The sequence below is a fragment of the Theropithecus gelada genome, chromosome 20 (assembly GCF_003255815.1).
Source record: "Theropithecus gelada isolate Dixy chromosome 20, Tgel_1.0, whole genome shotgun sequence".
In the NCBI taxonomy this organism is placed as follows: Eukaryota; Metazoa; Chordata; class Mammalia; order Primates; family Cercopithecidae; genus Theropithecus; species Theropithecus gelada.
The window spans coordinates 64,301,533-64,324,606 of record NC_037688.1 but is presented as its reverse complement, the minus strand read 5'-3'; the positions used below and the strand labels follow the sequence as shown (position 1 = coordinate 64,324,606).

Genomic DNA, 23,074 nt, shown 5'->3' with positions numbered 1-23,074 from the left:
GGGTCTCACTGTGTTGCCCAGGCTAGTGTTGAACTCCTGGCTTCAAGCAGTCCTCCCACCTTGGCTTCCCAAAGTGACAGGATTATAGGCATGAGTCACCATGCCTGGCCAAGGGATATTATTAACTTCATACTGCCCCCAAGAGAAATCCTTCCCTGCCAGTTGCTGTGTACCCTCAGAAGGTACCCCAGGGCTGAATTCAGTTCGCAGAGGGTATTTTCTTTTTTTTTTTGAGACAGAGTCTCGCTCTTTGGCCTAGGCTGGAGTGGTGCAATCTTGGCTCACTGCAACCTCTGACTCCTGGGTTCAAGCAATTCTCCTTGCTTCAGCCTCTGAGTAGCTGGGATTACAGGCATGTGCCACCATGCCCAGGTAATGTTTGTATTTTTAGTAGAGACGGTAGAGACATGATGGCCAGGCTGGTCTTGAACTCCTGGCCTTTAAGTGATCCACCCACCTTAGCCTCCCAAAGTGTTAGGATTACAGGCATGAGCCACTGCGCCCGGCTTGATGTATCTTCTTTGGTCACTTTTTCCTCCCTCTTTCACTGTAGGCATAACATGGCACGGAAGTACATGCAGTTTAGACATTTGTTCCACTCAATGAACCTATCTTTGTTGTTCATTTTAAAATTCAAGACAATTTTTTTTGCAAATGCTGATTCAAAACGTACCAAGCCCCATCTATCATGCCTATGCCAATACAATCTGTCACAAAAAAGTTTGCTTCTCATTGTCAGGTAGCTGTGGGGACTGGTGGCCTTCTAAAATCACTGTTCGGCTGCTGTGTGAGGCCGGCAACCCATGGCAGGGATGCAGGAGGGAAGCCATGGCTAAGCTGTGGGCCTGGACAAAGGCCACAGATGGGGTTGAAAGGTGAGAGGGGGTAAGCTAGAGGAGACACACGGCGTTGCCATTAACAAAAAATTCAACTTCATTTTAATGTTGCTACCAAGTTCACAGTAAAATCCCTGGAAGTTCAAATTGGAAAGAGGAGAATTGGGATCATGGGCTCAACAATATAAAGGCAGATTCAGTGAGGAGTAAGGGTAGTGGCTCTGGCGGCAGACTGACCTGGATTTGAATGCCAACTGTAACAGACTCAAGACACCTTGGGTAAGTGGTTTTATGAAGTACCTCAGTTCTTCATCAGTAGAAAGAGTGCTAACACCTCCCTAAGACTTTTGTATGGATTGAGTAAGATAATGCATGTTAAACCACTTGTATAGTTTCTGGTTAACTGTAAACAAGAAGTTCTAGAAGTTCTAGTTATCTTTTTTTTTTTTTTTTTTAAAACAGTCAGGTTCTCACTGTGTCACCAAGGTTGTAGTGCTGTGGTGTAATCATGGCTCATTGCAGCCTTGAACTTCTGGGCTCAAGTGATCCTCCCACCTCAACCTCCTGAGTAGCTGGGACTACAGGCATGCACCACCATGCCTGGCTAATTTTTTAGAGATGGGGTCTTGCTACATTGCATAGTCTGGCCTCAAGTAATCCTCTTGCCTCAGCTTTCTGAGTTTCTGGGATTATCAGCATGAGCTACTGCGCCCAGCTAAACTGTGACTTTTGAGGCAACCCCTTCCCTTCCACAGAGTTTAGTTTCCTCATTTGCAAAATGAGGACAAACCTAGATGTTCTTGGAAGTTTCTTCCAGTTCTAATTGCCTATCTATGATCACAACTGTTGCAGAGCTTCCTAAAAAGCCTGGAAAAGTGCAACTCTTCCCCCTGGTGGTTTGCAGCTCTCCATTCAAGATGCTGTAAATCCCTCATTGGCTTCAAGACTTCCCTACTATTTTGGTTCTTGCATATTGAAGCCTCACTGGATTGCACAGTGGCTTCCCCAAATTCCGTATGCCTCAGGATATGATGCTTGGCACAGAATTTTCCTTTAGTGCTCCTTTTAATGATTTTATTAGTATGGCCACAAGTTTGATGTCTACAGTACATGTTAACATAGCTAAATACAAATATTTGAAATAACTGTGGCAAGTTTTAAAATGTCAACTCTGAGTTATCATGCATGTCCCATGCATTTACATCTGCATCTGCAAATTGTACAATTCAATCTGTGCTTATCCTCACTGGGTCTCCCTGTGTGCCTCAGCTAGGGCAGGGCAGGGGCTATTGTGCATTTTTTCAGACCTAGATTTTCAAGAGCAACAGTGTTGAACTCTGGCATTCTATGGTGCATGGTGGCAACACTGGGTTTTGCTTTGGTTCAGGTAAAAATGCAATGACCAACTATTGCATTTGTGTGAGTCACCTGATTCCCCAGGGCCTGGGCTAGCACAAAGGGTATTTTGATATCCCTGTATGAGGCCCCTGGCAGTTTCTGAACCCGTTTCATCCCAGGGTAAAAGTCTAGAAGTGAGGTTCGCAGTCTTCCACCATGCTGTCAGTGATATAGCTGGAACCAAGATGGGATTCGTAGTAACTCTTTTCATCAAAGGTATTAACAGTCCAACCAACAACCTGGATTCCTTTAGCTGACCACTTCTTCAAGTAGGCCCTGAGGAAAGAGGAAAACCAACCCTGTTAGAATAATAAGCAGCTGTCTCAGGAATCTATAATGGCCACTAAGTATGGTGTTCACTGCATACCAGTAGTACCCAGAGGATGCCTCCTACCTGGCCTCTGCACTGTGACCAGAGGGACTGGTCCAAAACCTAGGATGCCATGAACCTTTCTGCACTGTTCCAGCTTAAAACATTTCAGTAGCTCACTACTGAACTGTCCTTGGCACAGCCACTGAAGGGGTGCCTGACCTGGCCCCGACCTGTCTCCTTGGCTTCATTTCACATCACACTCCCCCTTTCTTTTCTGTGCTGATTCATTTTAAATTAATTGAAAGAATATGAATTTTATTTCAATTCCTAGAAAGAACTATGCTTCTCCCTGTCAGAGCACATTACATACATTTTTCTGTCTCATCTGGATTCCTCCCAATTCCCACTCACCCTTCAGATCTTAGCTTAACTGTCACTTCCTTGGGGATCTGGATGACCAGATCAGATTACAGTCTGTGCACACTGTTCTCTCCGACATAGCCTGTATCTTAGTTTTAACATTGTATTGATTGGATTTTTATTTGATTAGCATCTCTCTCTCTCCCACTTGGCTGTAAACATCACAAAGACAGAGATCATGGCTTTGATTCTTCACTGCATCTTCAGCTTCTCAATATGGAACCTTGCAATAGTGTAGGCACTTACCAAGTATTTATTGAACTGAATCATGCACGTCTGAAATAATACTAGACTTAAACTCTAATCGGCTGAAATATACAGATCTAGAACTGCCAAAGAAATTATTCCGAGATCGCTAACAGGTTAGGAAACGGAAATTTTAGGGGGAGAGATGGGGGAGTGCCTATAACGTAAGATGGTAGGCAGGAGGTTGATGCCCACAGGATGTCCTCACTGTGGTTCTGCCCAGGATCCTGTGTTGGCTTTCAAAAAAACCAGTCATAGAAATAAAATCCCTTTCTCAGCAGAGTTTCACAGGTTCACTTTTTTTCTTCAAAATACACTAAAAAACCAAAAATATGTGATCAACTTGGTCTGAAAACAGTGAAATATGCCTGAATTCTTCCCACCTAAGAAGTGAAATTGGCAATGCAATTTAGAGGCATGGTAAGCTTTGCAGGTCAGAACCAATTCAGGGTGTCTACTCTGTTAATCCTTCCTTTCAAATAAGAGCATTCAGGACATGTGTCTGGGTAAAATAAAAAACTTTACAACTTACGGGGATACAAAATCCTTTTGCATGAGGAAAGCTGAAATTCCACACAGGTACCACAAGATATTATGCATGCTCCAATCGAGCAAAATGTCCATCACCACAAATATGAAATGTTTCCAGAAAGTATCATAGCGTGGTTTCCCATCTCCTGTATGGCTAAGGCTCCAAGGTCTGTGAGTTAATGCTGTTATCACATTCCGATCTGTTTGTCTCATCTGAAAAGGAATTTGGGGAAGTAAAATAATGATCATATATAAAGCTGAATACTTATTAGTTTAGATTTAGCCAATGTGCTCAATCAGATGAGGTGGTCATGGTTGGTACCCTGCCCTGGTATCTACGAAGTAAGTTCTCAATCATAAACCCTTTGAGAAAATAATGTGATGAATGTAAAGCATTAATATGCAGTACATATGAGAACATTTTTTTCCACAATCCTTAAAAACTGCAATCCTGTCTTTAAAATGGAAAAATTACAACCTCAGGATCAAATTTTAACAAAGTCACGAGAATAAACTTTTAATTGGATATCGACTTAAATCTTGGCCAGAGATAATTAATTAGAACTCAGTGAGGATGGAACAAAGGTCAGTTCAAGATGGGCTGGTTAGTTTGGGCCCTTTCCAGAGCAAATGGCTGAAAAGAGTTGTAGGGGTGAGGAGGGGAATGGGGAAATGAGGTGGTAAGGGAGAGAAGGGATTGTGATGAGATAATGGGAGAGGGCAACAGAGAAATGGAGAGATGTGGATGGAGTTCCTTCAGTCTCTGCTCTTGTGCTCCTCTTGGGGAATGTCTTACACGTTTTAAAGGACTCTGTGGTCAAGGAAGTTTGGGAAACACTGTTCCAAATGTCTACAAGCCCCATGACCCTATTCATCTCCATGATAGCTTCTATTGATAGGCTCTATCCTCACTAAAAATTTTCAATGTATGCTCTGTTGGTCACTGGTAAAGAATGCTACGGAACCAACTCATTATTTTGGAAACTGGTAAATAATAGGCAAGATTAAGCATTTATTCTGCCTCTTCAGTAACTAAATAGTAAAAGAGGAAAAGTTTCTTTTTATAGATCTATTTCAGCTAATGCAAGATGTAATAGAATTAAAATATCAACATTTTGTAGCTCCCTAGAAAATGGACAGATCTGGCCAATGAGCATCAATAGCAGCTAACAATAACAGGAGTCAACCAGATGTCAAGTGCTTCCTGACAGAAAAACACCCTCATCTCTAGAGTTATCTTGCCAAGAATAACCAATCCTAACCTCATCAAGGCAAGCTTCCAGCTCTCACTACCAGTTTATAGAAAATAAAGAGAGAAAAGTATTAAACCATATCATGGCATAATCAGCAAAATCTGGACTTGGGTAAACTCTACAAAACAATCTGGTTTCTTTAGTAAATACAAAACAAGGACTGCCCCCCTCACCCCCTAAAAAAAAACAAAGAGAGAGACAGAACCTGCAAGTTTTAAGATTTACAGTTGCTGACAGGGCACGGTGGCTCACACCTATAATCACTTTGGGAGGCTGAGGCGGGCAGATCACCTGAGGTCAGGAGCTGGAGATCAGCCAGGCCAACATGGTGAAACCCCGTGTCTACTAAAATACAAAAAAATTAGCCAGGCATGGTGGTGTGTGCTTGTAATCCCAGCTACTCGGGAGGCGGAGGCAAGAGAATTGCTTGTACCCAGGAGGCAGAGGTTGTGATGAGCTGAGATCATACCACTGGGTGACAGAGTGGGACTCCGTCTCAAAAACAAACAAAGGAAGATTTACGATTGTAACACGCAGATCTTATTTGGTTCCTATTCAAATGAGCAATTTATGAAAACCAAAAAACCATTTATGACATTTCTGGGACAAGTCAAAATTTATACACTGACTGGATATTTGATGATATGAAGAATTTATTGTTAATAATTTTTAGATGGGACAATGGCATTGTGGCTATGTTTTTAAAAAGGCATCCCTACGGTGGCTCATGCCTATAATCCCAGTACTTTGGGAGGCTGAGGTGGAAGGATTGCTTGAGCTTAGGAGTTGGAGAACTGCCTGGGTAATACAGAGAGACCCTGTCTCTACAAAAAATAAAAATAAAAATAAAAAATTAGCCGGGCGTGGTAACATGCGCCTGTGGTTCCAGCTACTTGGAAGGCTGAGGCAGGAGGATCATTTGAACCTGGGAGGTCAAGAGTGCAGTAAGCCATGATCACACCACTGCACTCCAGCCTGGGAAACTGAGGAAGAACCTGTCTTTAAAAATAAACAAAATAAAATAAAATAAAATAAAATGGCATCACTTTTTAAAGATTCTTAATGCAATTTTATGGATAGAATAACATTTGCTTCAAAATAACACTAGGGAAGATCAATGTGGTTATGGGTAAAATGAGCTGGATAACAGTTATGGTGGAGGGGGGGGGTGCACTGTACTACTCTATTTTATGCATGTTTTAGATTCTCCATAATTAAGAATTTATTTTATGAAGGTTCTTTTCTGTTCTGAGAATTTTACCACAGTAATCTGAGTGAGCCTATAAATAACATAAAAGAAGAGGCAAAAGAGGAATGGCATTCTATAAAGGGTATGAGTACATTCCCCTTTTGGAATTTCTCTTATTAATTTAAAAGAGGAGATTCTCAACTGTGACCTTGATGCCGTTCAATTTAATAGGCATCTATCCTGTGCTTACGTAGCCCAGTGCAATTATCTACACTAGCTCACCTAATATGATAAGAAAAATCCTGAATATTACCTTATAGATAACTTCTGGCAAGAAAGAACAGACCACACTATTATTGTACAGTTGAGGAAATTCCATATACATTTTCTTTAGAGCCTCAGTAGCCTGTAAAATAGAGAGATTAATATATTTAAAATTGATTAAAATGTGACAGCCCCAGCCAATAACTATCATATATTAAGTACAACCCTATGGAATAATACAGAAGTTTACTAGAAATGGAGGTGCTAAAAGTATTGGCAGAGTCTACTATCCACTGGGATGCATTTTAAACTCACACCAGCAGCAAACAAGGAAGAAGGTGGGGTATTGCTGCTTTACTCCCTCTGAGGGCCTCATCCCTTTTGTCATACTTTTGAAAAGTGTGGTAAGCTGTAGGCCAGATGAGGCCAGAGGCAAAATTTTCCTTGCCTTATACCCTAGTTTATCTACTATGAGAAGTCCTTTCATACCCAAAGCTCTCCCTGTGCCTTTTCCAAATGAAACATGAGCCAGCCAGTCTGGGAACTACAGAGGGTAGATTTCTCAGTCCAGGGGACTGAGAGGACGCATCACTCATCACCAATATGGAGGCAGAAGCAATGGGGCAGGGGTAGGAGGGACTGGGAAGAGTTAAGAGGCTCCCAATTCTTCCCAAGGTGAATAGAAGTTTCTTTTTATAGTACTCTAGCTACAAAATGAAGAAGACATGATAGAATTTAAGTATTATTTGGTAACCCCTAGTGAAGTGACATCAATAGCAGCTAACAAGAAGAAAGTCACTAGCCATGTGGCATGCAATGCTGCTGCTGCATAATTTGTGAAACACTGCTAATTTTTGGAATGTCGAACATACCCCTAACCAAATATGATGAGCAAAATGCATTCCCCCACCAAAATAAAAAAGAACACAAATTTTCCAAGTCATGCCTCCTCTTCACTAATGCAACTGAAGGTGAGCTATAGAACGCTGTTTTGTTTTGTTTTTGTTGTTTGAACAAAGACATGGGCTATAAACTCTTCACATTTACATTATTTAATTCTCACAACAATTCTATGTGGTAACTGCTTTTAGTATTCCCATTTTACCCATGAAGAAACTGAAGCTCATCAAAATTAAGGTTACCCTGTAGTAAGAGCTCAGTCAAGGTCTGTTGGACTCCCAAGCCCATGATTTTGGCCACCATGCTCTACTAGCTCCACTTTGTTGCCTACACTTGTCCCTCTCTACTACCATCTTGGTGAATTAGGTCACTATGTTCTACCCAGTCTTGGCTGAACACCCATGAGCACCCATCGAGAAAACTCAAATAGCTAGATTTTTTTAAAAATGTCTACTTCTTTTTAAAAAGTATTCTAAGAGAAGCCAGGCATGGTGGCTCACACCTGTAATCCAAGCACTTTGGGAGGCCAAGGCAGGCGGATCACTTGAGGCCAGGAATTTGAGACCAGCCTGGCCAACATGGCAAAACCCCATCTCTACTAAATATACAAAAATTAGCCGGGTGTGATGGCACACGCCTCTAATCCCAGCTGCTTGGGAGGTTGAGGCAGGAGAATTGCTTGAACCCCGGAGGCAGAGGTTGCAGTGAGCCAAGATCGCACCAATGCACTCCAGCCTGGGCAACAGAGTGAGACTCTGTCCCAGAAAACAACAACAACAAAAAAAACCTAAGAGAATAAGCATGAAAGTCAGTATACCGTGGGTGAAATGTAGGACCTATCAGCATTCCCAAATGCGGGCTGCAACATCAACAATGAGTACCTGAAGTGCTCATTAAAAATACACGCTCCTTGAGCCTACCCTAGACATTTTCAGAATCTCTTCCCTAGGGAGAATGGCCCAGGAAATTTGTATTTTAAAATAGGTATTCCAGGTGATTCTAATGCAGACCGATTAGAAACCTAGTGGTATACAACTATCAGTTTACCAGAATAATAAATTAGTTATCATTCTCTTCTTTCTTCAAAAATAGGAGTTAACTGTAATAAAATTAGAGTGTATACTTAGGCTCCACATTTCAGGTTTTTTTTTTTTTTTGAGACGTAGTCTTGCTCTGTCACCCAGGCTGGAGGACCACTGGCACAATCTTGGCTCACTGCAACCTCTGCCTCCCCAGTTCAAGCGATTCTCCTGCCTCAGCCTCCAGAGTAGCTGGGATCACAGGTGCCCGCCACCACGTCCAACTAATTTTTGTATTTTTAGTGGAGACGGGGTTTCACCATATTGGCCAGGCTGGTCTCGAACTCCTGACCTCAGGTGATCCACCCGCCTCGGCCTCCCAAAGTGCTGGGATTACAGGCATGAGCCACCGCACCCGGCCCATTTTGGGTTTTAACAACTGGTTTTAATGATATGGGATTAATTTTAAAAAAAAAATGGCATCATCAGAATTTTCAACCAGTAGATGGCCATTACCGATTATTAATATTGCTAGGGGAAAAATACTCAAGTTGCCCAAATGGGGAAAAAAGTACTTGCACTTGAAAAGCTGGTTGTAAGAGAACAAATGTAATCAGAATCATATCTTCCCACTGATTTTCATTGTAATAATATGTTCTTATGAGTAAAAGTGCAGGCTCTAAAATTTAAGCCAAATTTTATCTAGGAATGTCAAACACATTTGAAGAAAATAAATGATTTTCTGATAAAAGTATAGCTGCTAAAATCAATGAATAACAAAACTATACATAAGGGATATAAATTATACAAAGGGATAAATCTATGTAAAACGTATATGTTCTGTTAACTATTAGCTTTTAATATAGGAATTCTCTTTAAATGCAGTCCATAGTTGTCCATATAAGGCCCTTAACTTTTAAGCTAGATAAAATTGGTCTTGTATACAACTCCGGAATTCCTTTTTATGAGGTTACTTGAGTGGTTTTTTCTAGAAGTGCTTTTCACTGTTTACTTAATATCTTTTGTAAATGCTTTATGTAAATAATAGAAACTTCCATTTTGTGCTGGTTATTGAATATCAGAAGTTTTGTAAAGGTTCCATAAAAGGTTAAAAAGTTCCATAATTTACTGTTTCCTTAAATGATGTAGATTCCTGCATTGTACACTTCCATTCAACAAATATAATTTATAAAACTAAGTTTTAAAAAGAATAAATAACAAAATATATGTAATTTCGGAAATGACTATCAATGAAATAAGATTCCTTTTTGTTTGTTTTTGTTTTTTTTTTTGAGACGGAGTCTCGCTCTGTCGCCCAGGCTGGAGTGCAGTGGCCGGATCTCAGCTCACTACAAGCTCTGCCTCCCGGGTTCACGCCATTCTCCTGCCTCAGCCTCCCGAGTAGCTGGGACTACAGGCGCCCGCCACCTCGCCCGGCTAGTTTTTTGTATTTTATAGTAGAGACGGGGTTTCACCGGGTTAGCCAGGATGGTCTCGATCTTATGACCTTGTGATCCGCCCGTCTCAGCCTCCCAAAGTGCTGGGATTACAGGCTTGAGCCACCGCGCCCGGCCTAAGATTCCTTTTTAACAAACTGAAGTCCATGGTTTAAACTGTACCTTGTTTGCATGGCCTTTGACATCAAAGAAGATTGTGAGGTTATGGTTTAGGCACTCTGCAACGGCTTCCCTCAGGGTAGGGATCTTTTCATCAGGGAAATCATTCCTGTAAGAGAAGAGAAAATACATTGTAGGAAAAAAAGAGGAAGTGATAACCTCTATTGTAACAAACATTTTGCAAATGTCTCCCAATCAAAAGGAAAGAGTATTTTCTCCAACATTTTTTCTTTGACCATAGTAAAGTCCAAGGATAATTTACTGTAAGTTTTTTTGTTCCGTTTTGTTTTGTTTTGAGATGGAGTCTTGCTCTGTTGCCCAGGCTGGAGTGCAAAGGTGCAATCTCAGCTCACTAGAACCACCAACTCCCGGGTTCAAGCGATTCTCCCGCCCCAGCCTCCCAAGTAGCTAGGACTACAGGAGTGTGACACCACGCCTGGCTAATTTTTTGTATTTTTAGTAGAGACGGGGTTTCACCATGTTGGCCAGGCTGGTCTTGAATTCCTGACCTCAAGTGATCTACCTGCCTTGGCCTCCCAAAGTGCTACGATTACAGGTGTGAGCCACCGCGTCTGTCCTACTGTAATAATTTGATCCAAAGTATGGATATTATTTTTTCCACATTTTTATTGCTATACACTTAGACATATTTCTGAGATATGCACACAATGTATAATGATAAAATCAGGGTATTTAGGATGTCCATCACCCCAAATATTTATCATTTCTTTGTGTTAGGAACATCTGAATCTCCTAGCTCTTTTGAAATATACAACAGATTGTTAACTATAATCACCCTACTATGTTATTGAACATGAGAATTTATGCCTTCTATCTAACTGTATGTTTGTACTCATTAACCAAATTCTCTTCACTCTCCTCTTCCCCCAACCCCATACCCTTCCCAGGCTCTGGTAACTATCATTCTTCTCTCTACCTCCACGAGATCAACTTTTTTAGCTCCCACATATGAGTGACAACATGTAATATTTGCCTTTCTGTGCCTGGCTTATCTTATTTCATTTAACATAATACCTTCAGTTCCATCCATGTTGCTGCAAATGACAGGATATTATCCGTTTTTATGGCTACATAGTATTCCATTGAGTATATTTACCACAGTTTCTTTATCCATTCATTCACTGATGAACACTTAGGTTGATTCCATATCTTGGCTATTGTGAATAGTGTTGTAATAAACATGGGGGTGCAAGTATGCCTTTGATACACTAGTTTCCTTTCCTTTGGATAGATACCAACTAGTGGGATTACTGGATTGCATGGTAGTTCTATATTTTTAGTTTTTTGAGAAACCTCCATACTGTTTTCCATAATGGTTGTACTAATTTACATTCTCACCAACAGAATATAAGAGTTCCCTTTGCTCTGTATCCTCGCCAGCATCTGTTATTTTAAAAATCTTTTAAATAACGGCCGTTCTAACTAGATAAGATGTATTTCATTGTGGTTTGGATTTGCATTTCCCTAATAATTTGTGGTGTTTTTTCATATGCCTGTTGGCCATTTGTGTGTCCTCTTTTGAAAAATGTCTATTCAAATTAGGATTTGAATAGATGTTTTTAATGAGATTATTATTGCTTTTGCTGTTGAGTTCCTTGTATATTCTGGATATTAGTTACTTGTCTGTTGAACAGTTTGCAAATATTTTCTCCTATTCAACAGGCTGTCTTTTCACTGTTGATTGTTTCCTTTGCTGTACAGAAGCTTTTTAGTTTAATATAGTTGCATTTGCCTGTTTTTGTTGCCTATGCTTTTGAGGTCTCAGTCATAAAATCTTTGCCTAGACCAATGTCCCAGAGCATTTCCCCTATGCTTTCTTCTAGTAGTTTTATAGTTTCTGGTCTTAAATTTAAACTTTTAATCCATTTTGTGTTGATTTTCTAAATATAGTGAGAGGGGTCTAGTTTCAATATCCTGCATATGGATATCCAGTTTACCCAGTACCAGTTATTGAAAAGAGTGTCCTTTCCCCACTTTATGTTCTTGGTGCCTTCATGGAGAATCAGTTGGCTATAAATATATGGATTTATTTCTTGGTTCTCTATTGTATTCCATTGATCTATGTATCTATTTCGTGTGTGTGCGTGTGTCTGTGTGTCAGTTTTTATACCAATACCATGCTGTTTTGGTTACTGTGGCTTTGTAGTATATCTTGAAGTGAGGTAGTATGATATGTCCAGCTCTGTCCTTTTTGCTCAGTATTGCTTTAGCTATTTGGGCTTCTTTATGGTTCCATATGAATTTTAGGATTGTGGCTTTTCTATTTCTCTGAAGAATGTCTTTGATATTTTGATAGGGATTGCACTGAATTGTAAATTATTTTGAGTAGAATGGTCACTTTAGGAATATTAATTCTTCTGATCCATGAGCGTGGGATGTCTTTCCATTTGTTTGTGTCCTCTTTAATTTTTCTCATCAGTGTTTTGTAGTTTTCCTTGTAGAGCTCTTTCACCTCTTTGGTTATACTTATTCCTAGGTATTTTACTGTTTTTTTGGTAGCTATGTAAATGGGATTGCTTTCTTGATTTTTTTTTACAGCTAGTTCATTATTTACATACAGATATGCTACTGATTTTTGTACATTGATTTTATATCCTGCAATTTTACTAAATTTGTTGATCAGTTCTAACAGTTTTTTGGTGAAGTCTTTAGGTTTTTCTACATACAAAATCATGTTGTCTGCAAAGAGGGACAATCTGACTTCCTCTTTTTCTAATTTGGATGCCTTTTATTTCTTTCTCTTTCCTGATTGCTCTGGCTAGTCAATCATTCCATATTTAGCGAAATTGATATGAAGGTCGAAAGAATCATGGAAGAAGTATTTAATCATATTATCCAGAGTTTGCTGTACTTGGGACTGATAAAACTGAAAGTATCCAGTAAGTACAGACTAAATGCAATCATAAACTTCCCTTTTATTGCATGAAACTTTCAAACATGCTATGGTTGCTTTTAACCACAAGTAGATTGGGCTGTAATGGTATAAGAAGCAATAAGTAAATGGCTTGCACAAGTACTTTTAGAAAGGTTAAGACAACTGGATCACATGGTGGTGCCCAAGACATTTTTAATTCATATCCTGGTGACAAGTGAGCATTGAAAACCCAAGACTCGTAGATGAGAAGAATTGAAGCACACAGATACCTAAGCACAGACATTAGAGATTGATGGTCTTTGGTTTCTTACATTGTATAATGGATGTTATTTTTCTGTTTTTTGTTTCATTTTGTTTTCCTTTTCTGGTGATTCTGTGCTTCTGACACTAGCTATAAATTGGGGTTCCCACCTCCTCCTCCTTGGGTTCAATTAATTTGTTAGAGTGGCTTGTGGAACTCAAATAAACATGTTTACAGGTTTATTATAGAGGATGTTACACAGGATACAGATGAAGACATGTGCAGGGTGAGGTATGGGGAAAGGGGCACAGAGCTTCCATGCCCTTTCTGGGTGCTCCATCATTCAGGAACCTCCATGTGTTCAAATACAGATATTCTTGACCAAAGACGAGCAACAACAACAAAAATCATTTAATTTTTAAGAAATCAGTGAATTTCCATTGAATTAATAACATTATTAATAACCCTACTCCCGAAAGGGCAGAGTATATGCCACCTTTGGAAAACTCAGAGACTTAATTTTCAGATTGTAATTTCCCTAATAGAACCCTATGCAGGAGAAATTCCTAGGAATACATAAATCTGTTAACTGTATTGTGTATTTATTTAAGTGCAACTGTTTAAAATAAATAATAGTTTCTAAGACATAATTTTCTGATAAAGAAAATGAAGGCTAAGTGCTTGATACAAAAGAAATTAGCTCTTCTTTTATAATAAAATTATGATCTAACTTAATGCTAACTCAACTGTATTATTTCTACTGTAAGATCATGCTTTAAAAAAAGGGTAAGGATAGGCCAGGTGTAGTGGGCTCATGCCTGTAATTTCAGCACTTTGGGAAGCCGAGGCAGGTGGATCACCTGAGGCCAGGAGTTCAAGACCAGCCTGGCCAACATGGTGAAACCCTGTCTCTACTAAAAATGCAAAAATTAGCTGGGTGTGGTGGCACATGCCTGTAATCCCAGCTACTCCGGAGGCTGAGGCAGGAGAATCGCCTGAACCCAGGAGGTGGAGATTGCAGTGAGCCAAGTTCGTGCCATTGTACTCCAGCTGGGACAACAAGAGTGAAAATCCACCTCCAAAAAAAAAAAAATAAGGATAATTTAAACATTACAGGCAATTACCCCAGCCATTCTCATCAATTTCTATTCCCTGAGAGTGAAAGATGGGAGACCTGAATTTGTTGTTCCTTTGGCTGATCTTACTTTCCTCCTTACCCTCCTCTTAGGACAAGCATCTCATCACACTTAGCATAATTCTAGAGAAAATATCTATTTTTTTCCCACAACATGATCCATAAACACAAGCCAATTACTTCATTTAGTGTTCAATCACAGAAAACACACTCTGTTCCAATAGCAGAGCAAAGACTGGCTGTGTTAAAGATATTGGTGTAATATGTTGCCTTTGCTATGGTGTCTTCTTAAGGAATTTTTTGAAAATTACAATTTCTTTTTTCCTAGGATGCACAAATTCCAGAGAAATGGACTCAGTGCTCCCTTAAAGGATTTTTAAGGGTAATGATGACCCTAAACATTTTTGCTTTAAGTATTAACTTTGAACCTGACATTTTATTAGCTGCAATGTCATTATAATATTAAAACCAGTCTTTCCCTTGCATAAGCAGAGCAATAAAATATCTGATGACAGTCAAGAGCAATTCCAGCAACCTGGACTCATAATTCTCAAGTGTTACCAATATTCTTTCCTGCCTACATTATGATTTCCTTCGGCTGACTGATGTTTTTCAGATCCTAGGAAAATAGGTCTGAATCATCTTTTAGGAAAAAGTATAACTTAATTGTTGGGTCAAATACTTAATATTCAAAGAGAATCGATCATTGTCTGGATAATTGATATTACATGAATAACCAGTGAGCACACACTTTTCAGTATTGCAAAGATGACAAGCAGAGAGGGATTTAAATAACCACATTCCAAAGTACAGTATATTACTCAGCATACCAATTCCAAGGGTGTTTACAGCTGTAAGTGGGGAAGAGGATGTAGGTTCTGTAGTCATGTAAGTTTGAGAAAAGCTAAGTTACAAGTAAGAATCAGCTGATGTGGACTGTTTATCCACAACAGAAGTATTCAGAGTACACTATTTGATCTTATTTGAACCTGTTTTTGTGGAACATCTTGTAATATTAGCTATGGTATATATATTTTGGAAGCTACGTTTACATTCTACCAGGAAAGAATTAAATTAGACACTGAAAGAACTTTCGCTCTTACAGGGTTGAAAGACACTGGGGGCAGCTAAAAACAGCATGATTTGGACTAAAACTTGGGATAGATTCTAGTCTTGGCTTCTTTATGAACTAGTTATTTGCCCTTGAGTAAATAATTTAACTTTTCTGGGATTATCTCTAAAGGCAAGATTGATCTAGATCTACAGTATCCTATATGGTAGCCACATATGGCTATTTCAGTTTAAATTTACATTTAAATTAAAAATTCACTTCCTCGTGTCACTAGCCACATATCAAGTGCTCAGTAGTCACAGGTACCCACCATTATTATATTAGACAGTGCAGATATAAAACATTTCCATCATTGCAGAAAGTTCTACTGCAAAGTGCTATTCTAGATGATTTCTAGGATATTCTCTATTCCTACAATTCTGTGATTCCTCAGAAGTTTGTTATGAGGATCGGAAGAATTAAATGGGTTAAGTTAAAATGTAATATTATAATATTACTTGAAGCTTTTAATGAATGTATAATTTGCTTCTTGGTACACCTGAAGGCAAGAAGATTGCCAAGCAATGGCTTTCAGCCTCATGATTCTATAGTGACTAGACAGAGTATTATCTTGAGAATGATTCTGAAGCCAAATTTAGCCTCAGTGGGAAAGACTAAAAACATAATGCTGAATTTCTGTTGTTCCTGGCACTTGCTCGTTACTTAGGAGACCTATATACAGTTTAAAACAAAACAAGACAACTCTCCTGGGGCAGATGTAATTAGAAGGCACCAGTGTCTATCTGTCATTTCCAATAAAAGCTAAAAGATCTGTTTAAGTGACAATAAACTACTTACCTGAGTCTGTGGTTTGCTGCAGGATTCAGCTTCCTAATTTGTTCAAACGTCAAATCACACAATCGACCAGTCCCATCGGTCGTCCTATCTACTGTGTTATCGTGCATTAAGACAGGAATCCCGTCAGAAGTAAACTCAATGTCCAACTCCACGCCTGTTGCTCCATTCTTAGCTGCCTTAACAAAAACATCAACAATATTGCTGTTAACTGGCCACAAACATCTTTTTGCATCTAACCACCCAAAAGACCAGCAGGGCTGGCTAAGACAGCTGTCCTTAATGATTCATTTTCCTTCTACTTCCCCCACCAAACAGCAATCCTGACCTGTTTCTGTTTTCTGTGTATATAACCTTACCTCAACTCCTAACTGATGGATTCCTTAAAAACTTTAATTTCCCCACTCTTCTTACTTTCACAGTGGAAGACTGGGAGACTTCAGGAACTTGCGTTTTATCTGGATGCTTTAACTATATGGTTCATCAATGGCTTATGAATACAGACAATTCCACTGTTTACCTACACTCTTTGTTGTACAGCAGTTCTGATGATCACCCTGTGGTTGTTGATGAGTCAGATATTTCACTACTTTGGCATAAATGAGTCAGGTTTTTGTTGGTTTAATTCCACACTCTACCACAAAGACACCACGCCTGCTTCTAGGACATATCACATTTTGTTTATGTAAGCAGCACTGGCTGTTGGCCAGTAAGTTGGTAAGCTTGATGAGGTAGATGAGAATTTATCTAAAAAGAGAATTTGACACTTAAATTACATGAGCCATGCTCCTCTGGAGACACACTATCTAATGTTTGCTTCCTTGGCTTCCTCATCACAATAAAGATGTGAAAAGCTCATTATGATCTATATATATATATTTTTTTTTTTGAGACAGGATCTGGCTTTGTTGCACAGGTTAGAGTGCAATGGCATGATCTCAGCTCACTGAAACCTCTGCCTCCTAGGCTTAAGCCATCCTCCCACCTCAGCCTCCCAAGTAGCTGGGACTACCGGCATGTGCCACTACATCCAGCTAATTTTTGGATTTTTTGTAGAGATGGGGGTTTTACCATGTTGCCCCTGCTGGTCTCGAACTCCTGAGATCAAGCAATCCTCCTGCCTCAGCCTCCCAAAGTGCTGGGATTACAGGTGTGAGCCACTGTGCCCAGCCATGATCAAGATTTTTAATTTTTTAAAAAATATTCTAAGTCGTGGTCTACTGGAAACATATACAGTAAAAAAGATTTAACATATGTGAATGTTTTGACCTAATTTCCTCAATCTCTTTCTGCCCTAAAAAGAAAAAGAAAAAGAAAGCTATTATTTATTGAGCCTTTTCTATTTGCCAAGCACTCTTCTAAGTGCTTTAAATGTATTAACTCTTTTAATCCTCACAACCCTGAAGTAGGTACTATTGCTATTCTCAATTAACAGATGAGAAAATTGAGACAAAGAAAGAGTAGGAAACTTGTCCAGGGATGCACAAGCTAGGATGCAGCAGAAGTTGCACTCTTATCCACTTCAGTTTTACTATCAACACTACAGATACAGGTGAAATTCTCCCTTTCATTCTCTTCCTTTCCTCTCCAGAGGAAATTACCATCTTAAAGTTGGTGTGTGTATCATTCTCACGTCACTCCCTTATAGGTTTTTACTTAACATAGAAAACTGTGCTAGTGAATAGTTAAGATTTCAATAGCCATTGTTATTTATTATGTCCTTTTAAACACATCTTTAAAGGTAATATAGTCAAATTTATCAATAATGTCCTTTATGGGTGGAGATTTTTCTGCCTTATTTAAATCTTGCTTTTCCCATGTGATATAGATACACAACTATTTTGGAAAAACACACCACATTTTCCCTCTGCTCTCACATCACAACAATCAACCCCGACTTCTGTGACCAAAAATGTGGGATTTTTTCTCCACCAATAAGTAGTGGACACCAGCTGAGTATCCTCCAACTCGATTTTGACACTACATACCTGGAGACAGTGTCAGATCACAGGTCGAGGGCTTGGTCCCCAAGACTGCATCCCAACCTCCTCCAGACACAAATAGCAAGCTGGGGCCTCTGGAACTTCTGACCAATTGGGTTCAAGTCCTCTTAGGTTTATTTTAGTTTTTATTTTTTTAATTCCTCTTAGGTTTTTATGGAAGCTTCATGATGTCAGCATTCCTTCCCCCAGGGTATAGGTAGGGTGGGGTCCCTCTCTGATGGGGGTCTTAAGACTCACAATTTGAAAGACAGGGAAAGATTCCAGTCCTGCCTGGGGGCAGGTGAAAGGAGGGCAGGAGAAGGTCAGAGAGATTCTGTTTCCTGAGGCCTGCTCCTAAGGCCTAGGATGCCTAACAAAAGACTGTAGCAAGGGCTGAGAGTTATGAGAAAGGAACCATGGATGAAAACCTATATATGTGTGTATATGTGCATATCTATACACACACACATACTTAATAGATTACAATACAGTATAAACATAACTTTTATATGCACTGAGAAACCAAAAAATTTGTGACTCCCTTTATTACAATATTTGCTTTATTGACTATTTACTCAGGTCTGGAACTGAACTTGCAATATCTCCTATATATACTAATATGTGAACTAGAACCAGGGGTTCATCTTTCTATCTCAATTACTGGAATGACATAGAAGTACTGGTAAAGTCGGTCAGGCAGTGGCTCATGCCTGTAATCCCAGCACTTTGGGAGGCTGAAGCAAGTGGATCACTTGAGGTCAGGAGTTCGAGACCAGCCTTGCCAACATGGCAAAACGCCATCTCTACTAAAAAAAGAAACAAAAATTAGCCGGGCGTGGAGGAGCACACCTGTAATCTTAGCTACTCAGGAGCCTGAGGCACAAGAATAGCTTCAGCCTGGGAGGTGGAAGTTGCAGTGAGCTGAGATTGCCCCACTGCACTCAAACCTGGGTGACAGAGAGAGACCTTGTCTCAAAAATAAATAAATAAACAAATAAATAAAAGTATTGGTAAAGTCGAATGTATATATACATACATTTCTGACAGTGCTAGAATTTCTGGTAGATTATAAATGACATATACAAGGAAAAACTTGATAAATGTGAATTGAGTGTATTCCAAAAACAGATACACTATTATAAACAATGGCAAAGGAATGAAATTACACCCACAGTACATTCTCCACACGGGCCAGAGTGCAGCTTTAAAAGTATAAATCTTGGCCGGGCACGGTGGCTTACGTCTGTAATCCCAGCACTTTGGGAGGCTGAGGCTTCAAGACTAGCCTGAACAACATGGCAAAACCCTGTCTCTACTAAAAAAATACAAAATTAGCTGGGCATGGTGGCACATGTCTGTAATTCCAGTTACTCGGGAGGCTGAGGCAGGAGAACTGCTTGAACCCCGGAGGCAGAGGTTGCAGTGAGCACAGATCGCGCCATTGAACTCCACCCTGGGCAACAAGAGTGAAACTCCATCTCAAAAAACAAACAAAAAAACCAAAACCAAAACAAAAAAAAAAAACCCCATAAATTTAAATAAATAAATAAATAAATAAATTTTAAAAAAGTATAAATCTGGAGCCGGGCACAGTGGCTCATGCCTGTAATCCCAGCATTTTGGGAGACCAAGACGGGCGGATCACTGGAAGTCAGGAATTTGAGACCAGCCTGGCCAACATAGTGAAACCTTCCCTCTACTAAAAATAACAAAAATTAGCTGGGTGTGGTGGCGGGCACCTGTAAATCCCAGCTACTTGGGAGGCTGAGGCAGGAGAATCACTTGAACCTGGGATACAGAGGTTGCAGTGAGCCGAGGTCATGCCAATGCACTCCAGCCTGGGCGACAGTGAGACTCCGTTTAAAAAAAAAAGAAAAAGAAAAAAAGGAAATGAGGGAGGCCAGGTGTGATGGCTCATGTCTGTAATCGTAGCACCTTAGGAGGTCGAGGCGGGAGGATCACTTTGAGGCCAGGAGTTTGCGACCAGTCTGGCCAACATAGCAGAACCCCGTCTCTACTAAAAATACAAAAATTAGCTGGGCGTGCTGGCATGCGCCTGTAATCCCAGCTACTCGGGAGGCTGAGGCACGAGACTCGCTTGAACACGGAAGGCAGAGGTTGCAGTGCAAGGAGATTGCACCACTGCACTTCAGCCTGGGTAAAAGAGTGAAACTCTGTCAAAAAAAAAAAAAAAAAAAAAAAAAAAAGGAAGGAGAGAGAGAGAGAAAAAAAAAAAGAAAAGAAAGAAGAGAATCAGATATATTTACACAGATGCAAAAGCACCTAATCCACTGAAGAGCCCTCTCTATAAGCTGTCATTAGTAGGAAGCCAGGAGAATGCCAAGAGCTGGGAGGTACCAAAAGTTTCAGGAGTGCCTTATGAAAAAGAGAGGGCAAAAATTGTTATGAGTCCAGCTGCCAGGCTTGTGCGAGTGCCAATGTGTGTGTCTGGGGAAAAGGTGATAAGGAAATGACTCACGTGACTTAGACGACACGCAAAGGTATGTCCTGTGAAGGGTGAGCTATTTAGACTAACCTCAATTACTGACCAAGACCCTATTTGACCTGACCCATTTCCTACTTCATTCACACACCAGTCTTTGTTCTGTTCCTTGAAGTCCGGCCACACACTGCCTCTTCTGTTACCTGAACACCTCTATATTATTCCCATCTCAGGACCTTCTGCGTCTGCCTGGCTCCTTATAACTCCGGTTTCTGTTCAAATGTTGCTTCTTCGGAGACGATTTCTCTGGACTACTCCATCTAAATAAAATAGCGTAACTCCTCCCCTCGAGTTCCCCCGATTTCTTCATTGCACCTTTCACTCTCTTAAAGTTATCTCATTTACGTGTTTACTTGTTTAAGGCTTGCCTCCCCCACTCCGATGTACACTCTATAAACCAGGGACACTTTTGACCTTGTTCCTGGATGTAATCTCAACGTCAGTCCCACAGAAACTATATACATATCTGCTGTCGTCTGTAAATATAAAACCTGAAGTCGGGAGATCCCTAGACAGTGGAAGGGATCAAGGGCCGGGAGTGTGCCTTGTGGACGAATGAGGAAGTGGGAAGGTCGTCTTGAGTAGATCGGGGAACCCTGGGAAGGAAAAGTAGAAGTCCGAGCTCTCGGGAGGACCGAGGGGCGCGAGGCGTGGGGGTCTCACCTGCCGAATGGCCGCCAGCGTGTTCTCGGGCGCGTCGTGGCTGCCGCCGCGGTGGGCGATGGCAGAAATGCGGTCCCGGGGCTTGAGCACCTGCAGGACCCTGCAAGAGGGCACCGGCTCAAAGCTGAAGACGCGCAGCAGAACGAAGAGGCTGCCGGTGAGGAGGCAGGCATTGACCGGGCTTCGCGTCACCAGCAGCAGCACCAGCAGCAGGAAGGAGAAAGGGCCCAAGAGGCCGCCCTGGTCCTCCCACAGCCACATGCCGGCGCCCGCACCGGCACGGACTGGAGTCCCGGACCCGCCGGGCTCCCGGGGCAGGAGAGCGAGAAGCGAGGGGGAGGGTCCAAGGCACCGGCAGCAGCGGGCACCCTCTGAGGGGACCAGCGCCGCACAATGGCGGCAGCGGACACATCCAGAGAGGCAGTCGGCTGCCCAGCCAATCAGGGATCGGGATTCGCAGCGCTAGTGGGCGGAGCCGCTCCCTGGCAACGGGGGCGGGCCCAGGCCCCAGCCCCAGGCCCCAGCCCCAGGCCCCAGCCCCTAGACCCTAGGCTCACATTCCAAACCCAAAGTGGCTTAGGGTTTTCTGGGGTCTGAATTTCAACCTGGACTTTCAGACTCCTAGGCGAGAAAAGGAGGGCTAAGAACCGTCCTAAAGCTGTAGGACTGGGAGGGATTTTAGTGACTCCTTTATCTGCCCTTGAGGAAACTAAAGTCCAGGGAACTTGGAGAGGCAGGATGCTTAGACTATCAGTTCAATTCAATTCAATTCCGTTCAGTTCAGTTCAGTCCAGTTCAAGATGTACCAAATACCGGTCCAGGTGCTCCGGACACAGTTGAACAGGACCTACAGGGTTTTTGCTCTTACGGGACTCACATTCTCGTGGGTGGAAATAAAAGTGTTAGCAAGTACACCTAACGTTTACAGAGCACTTACCATGTCCTAGATACTTGGTGAGCAAACACTTTATATGCTTATCTCATTCTCAATACAGCCTAACAGTTATTATCTCAGGAGACTGATTTCAATCGACTTAATTTTCCTGATTCTGGGGGACTGGAAGAGCCTAGCAAAGAAGGCACAATCGGATTATAAAACTGGAAGGGGTTTTAAGGATTCCCTTATTTCATAGATGAGGAAACTGAGGATAGGTGAATTAAGCAGTTAATGGCAGGATGGGGACTGACATAAAGGCCTCCCTAGTGACTTGTGACATTTTCACTCCTCCTCCCCCTAATCTTACTTCTGCTAAGGGCTTTTGTACCAGGCGCTGTGCAAGAGTTACCTCAACTGTGCCTCACAACTACCCTTGTGATAGGCACTTTTAAACCACCATTTAACATATGCAAAAACAGGCACTGGAAGGAGGGTAAGAGAGATAGACTGTAAAGCCGAGTTAGGCAATGAAAAGGGACCCCTGGACATATTTTGGAAGGCTGGTAACATTTTTATGTAGAGAACTTTCCAAAAAGATTCAGGGATTTTTCCGTTACCTTTTTTCCTTTAGTGCATTTTCCCACTGATTTGCAAAAGGGGATAAATGTCTTAAGACTTCCAGTTGGCAACTAGGATTCAGCCTTTTTTATTTTTTATTTTTCCAGACAGTCTCACTCTATCGCCCAGGTTGGAATGCAGTGGTACAATCCCGGCTCACTGAAGCTTCGACCTCCTGGGCTCAAGCCATCTTCCGACCTCAGCCTCCCAAGTAGCTGGGACCACAGACTAGCGCCACCCCACCCGGCTAATTTTTAAAATTTTTGTA

The 23,074-nt window shown here is 41.1% G+C and overlaps 1 protein-coding gene across 3 annotated transcripts; it reads right to left on the bottom strand.

The window, feature by feature from the left end:
- Nucleotides 1-596: 596 nt before the first annotated feature.
- GDE1 (glycerophosphodiester phosphodiesterase 1) lies at nucleotides 597-21,753 on the bottom strand. Of its 3 annotated transcripts, none has more exons than XM_025370198.1 (6): nucleotides 21,312-21,747; nucleotides 16,167-16,342; nucleotides 9,989-10,094; nucleotides 6,500-6,592; nucleotides 3,746-3,957; nucleotides 597-2,510 (listed from the first exon to the last, which is right to left on the bottom strand). In XM_025370198.1, exons 1-6 carry the CDS (start codon nucleotides 21,570-21,572, stop codon nucleotides 2,363-2,365), a joined length of 996 nt encoding a protein of 331 aa, XP_025225983.1. In that variant the 5' UTR covers nucleotides 21,573-21,747; the 3' UTR covers nucleotides 597-2,362. The 3 variants fall into 3 exon arrangements, with proteins under 3 accessions (XP_025225983.1, XP_025225984.1, XP_025225985.1); XM_025370200.1 differs by having other exon boundaries at nucleotides 912-2,510; nucleotides 16,167-16,338; nucleotides 21,312-21,753; XM_025370199.1 differs by lacking the exon at nucleotides 6,500-6,592.
- Nucleotides 21,754-23,074: the final 1,321 nt, after the last annotated feature.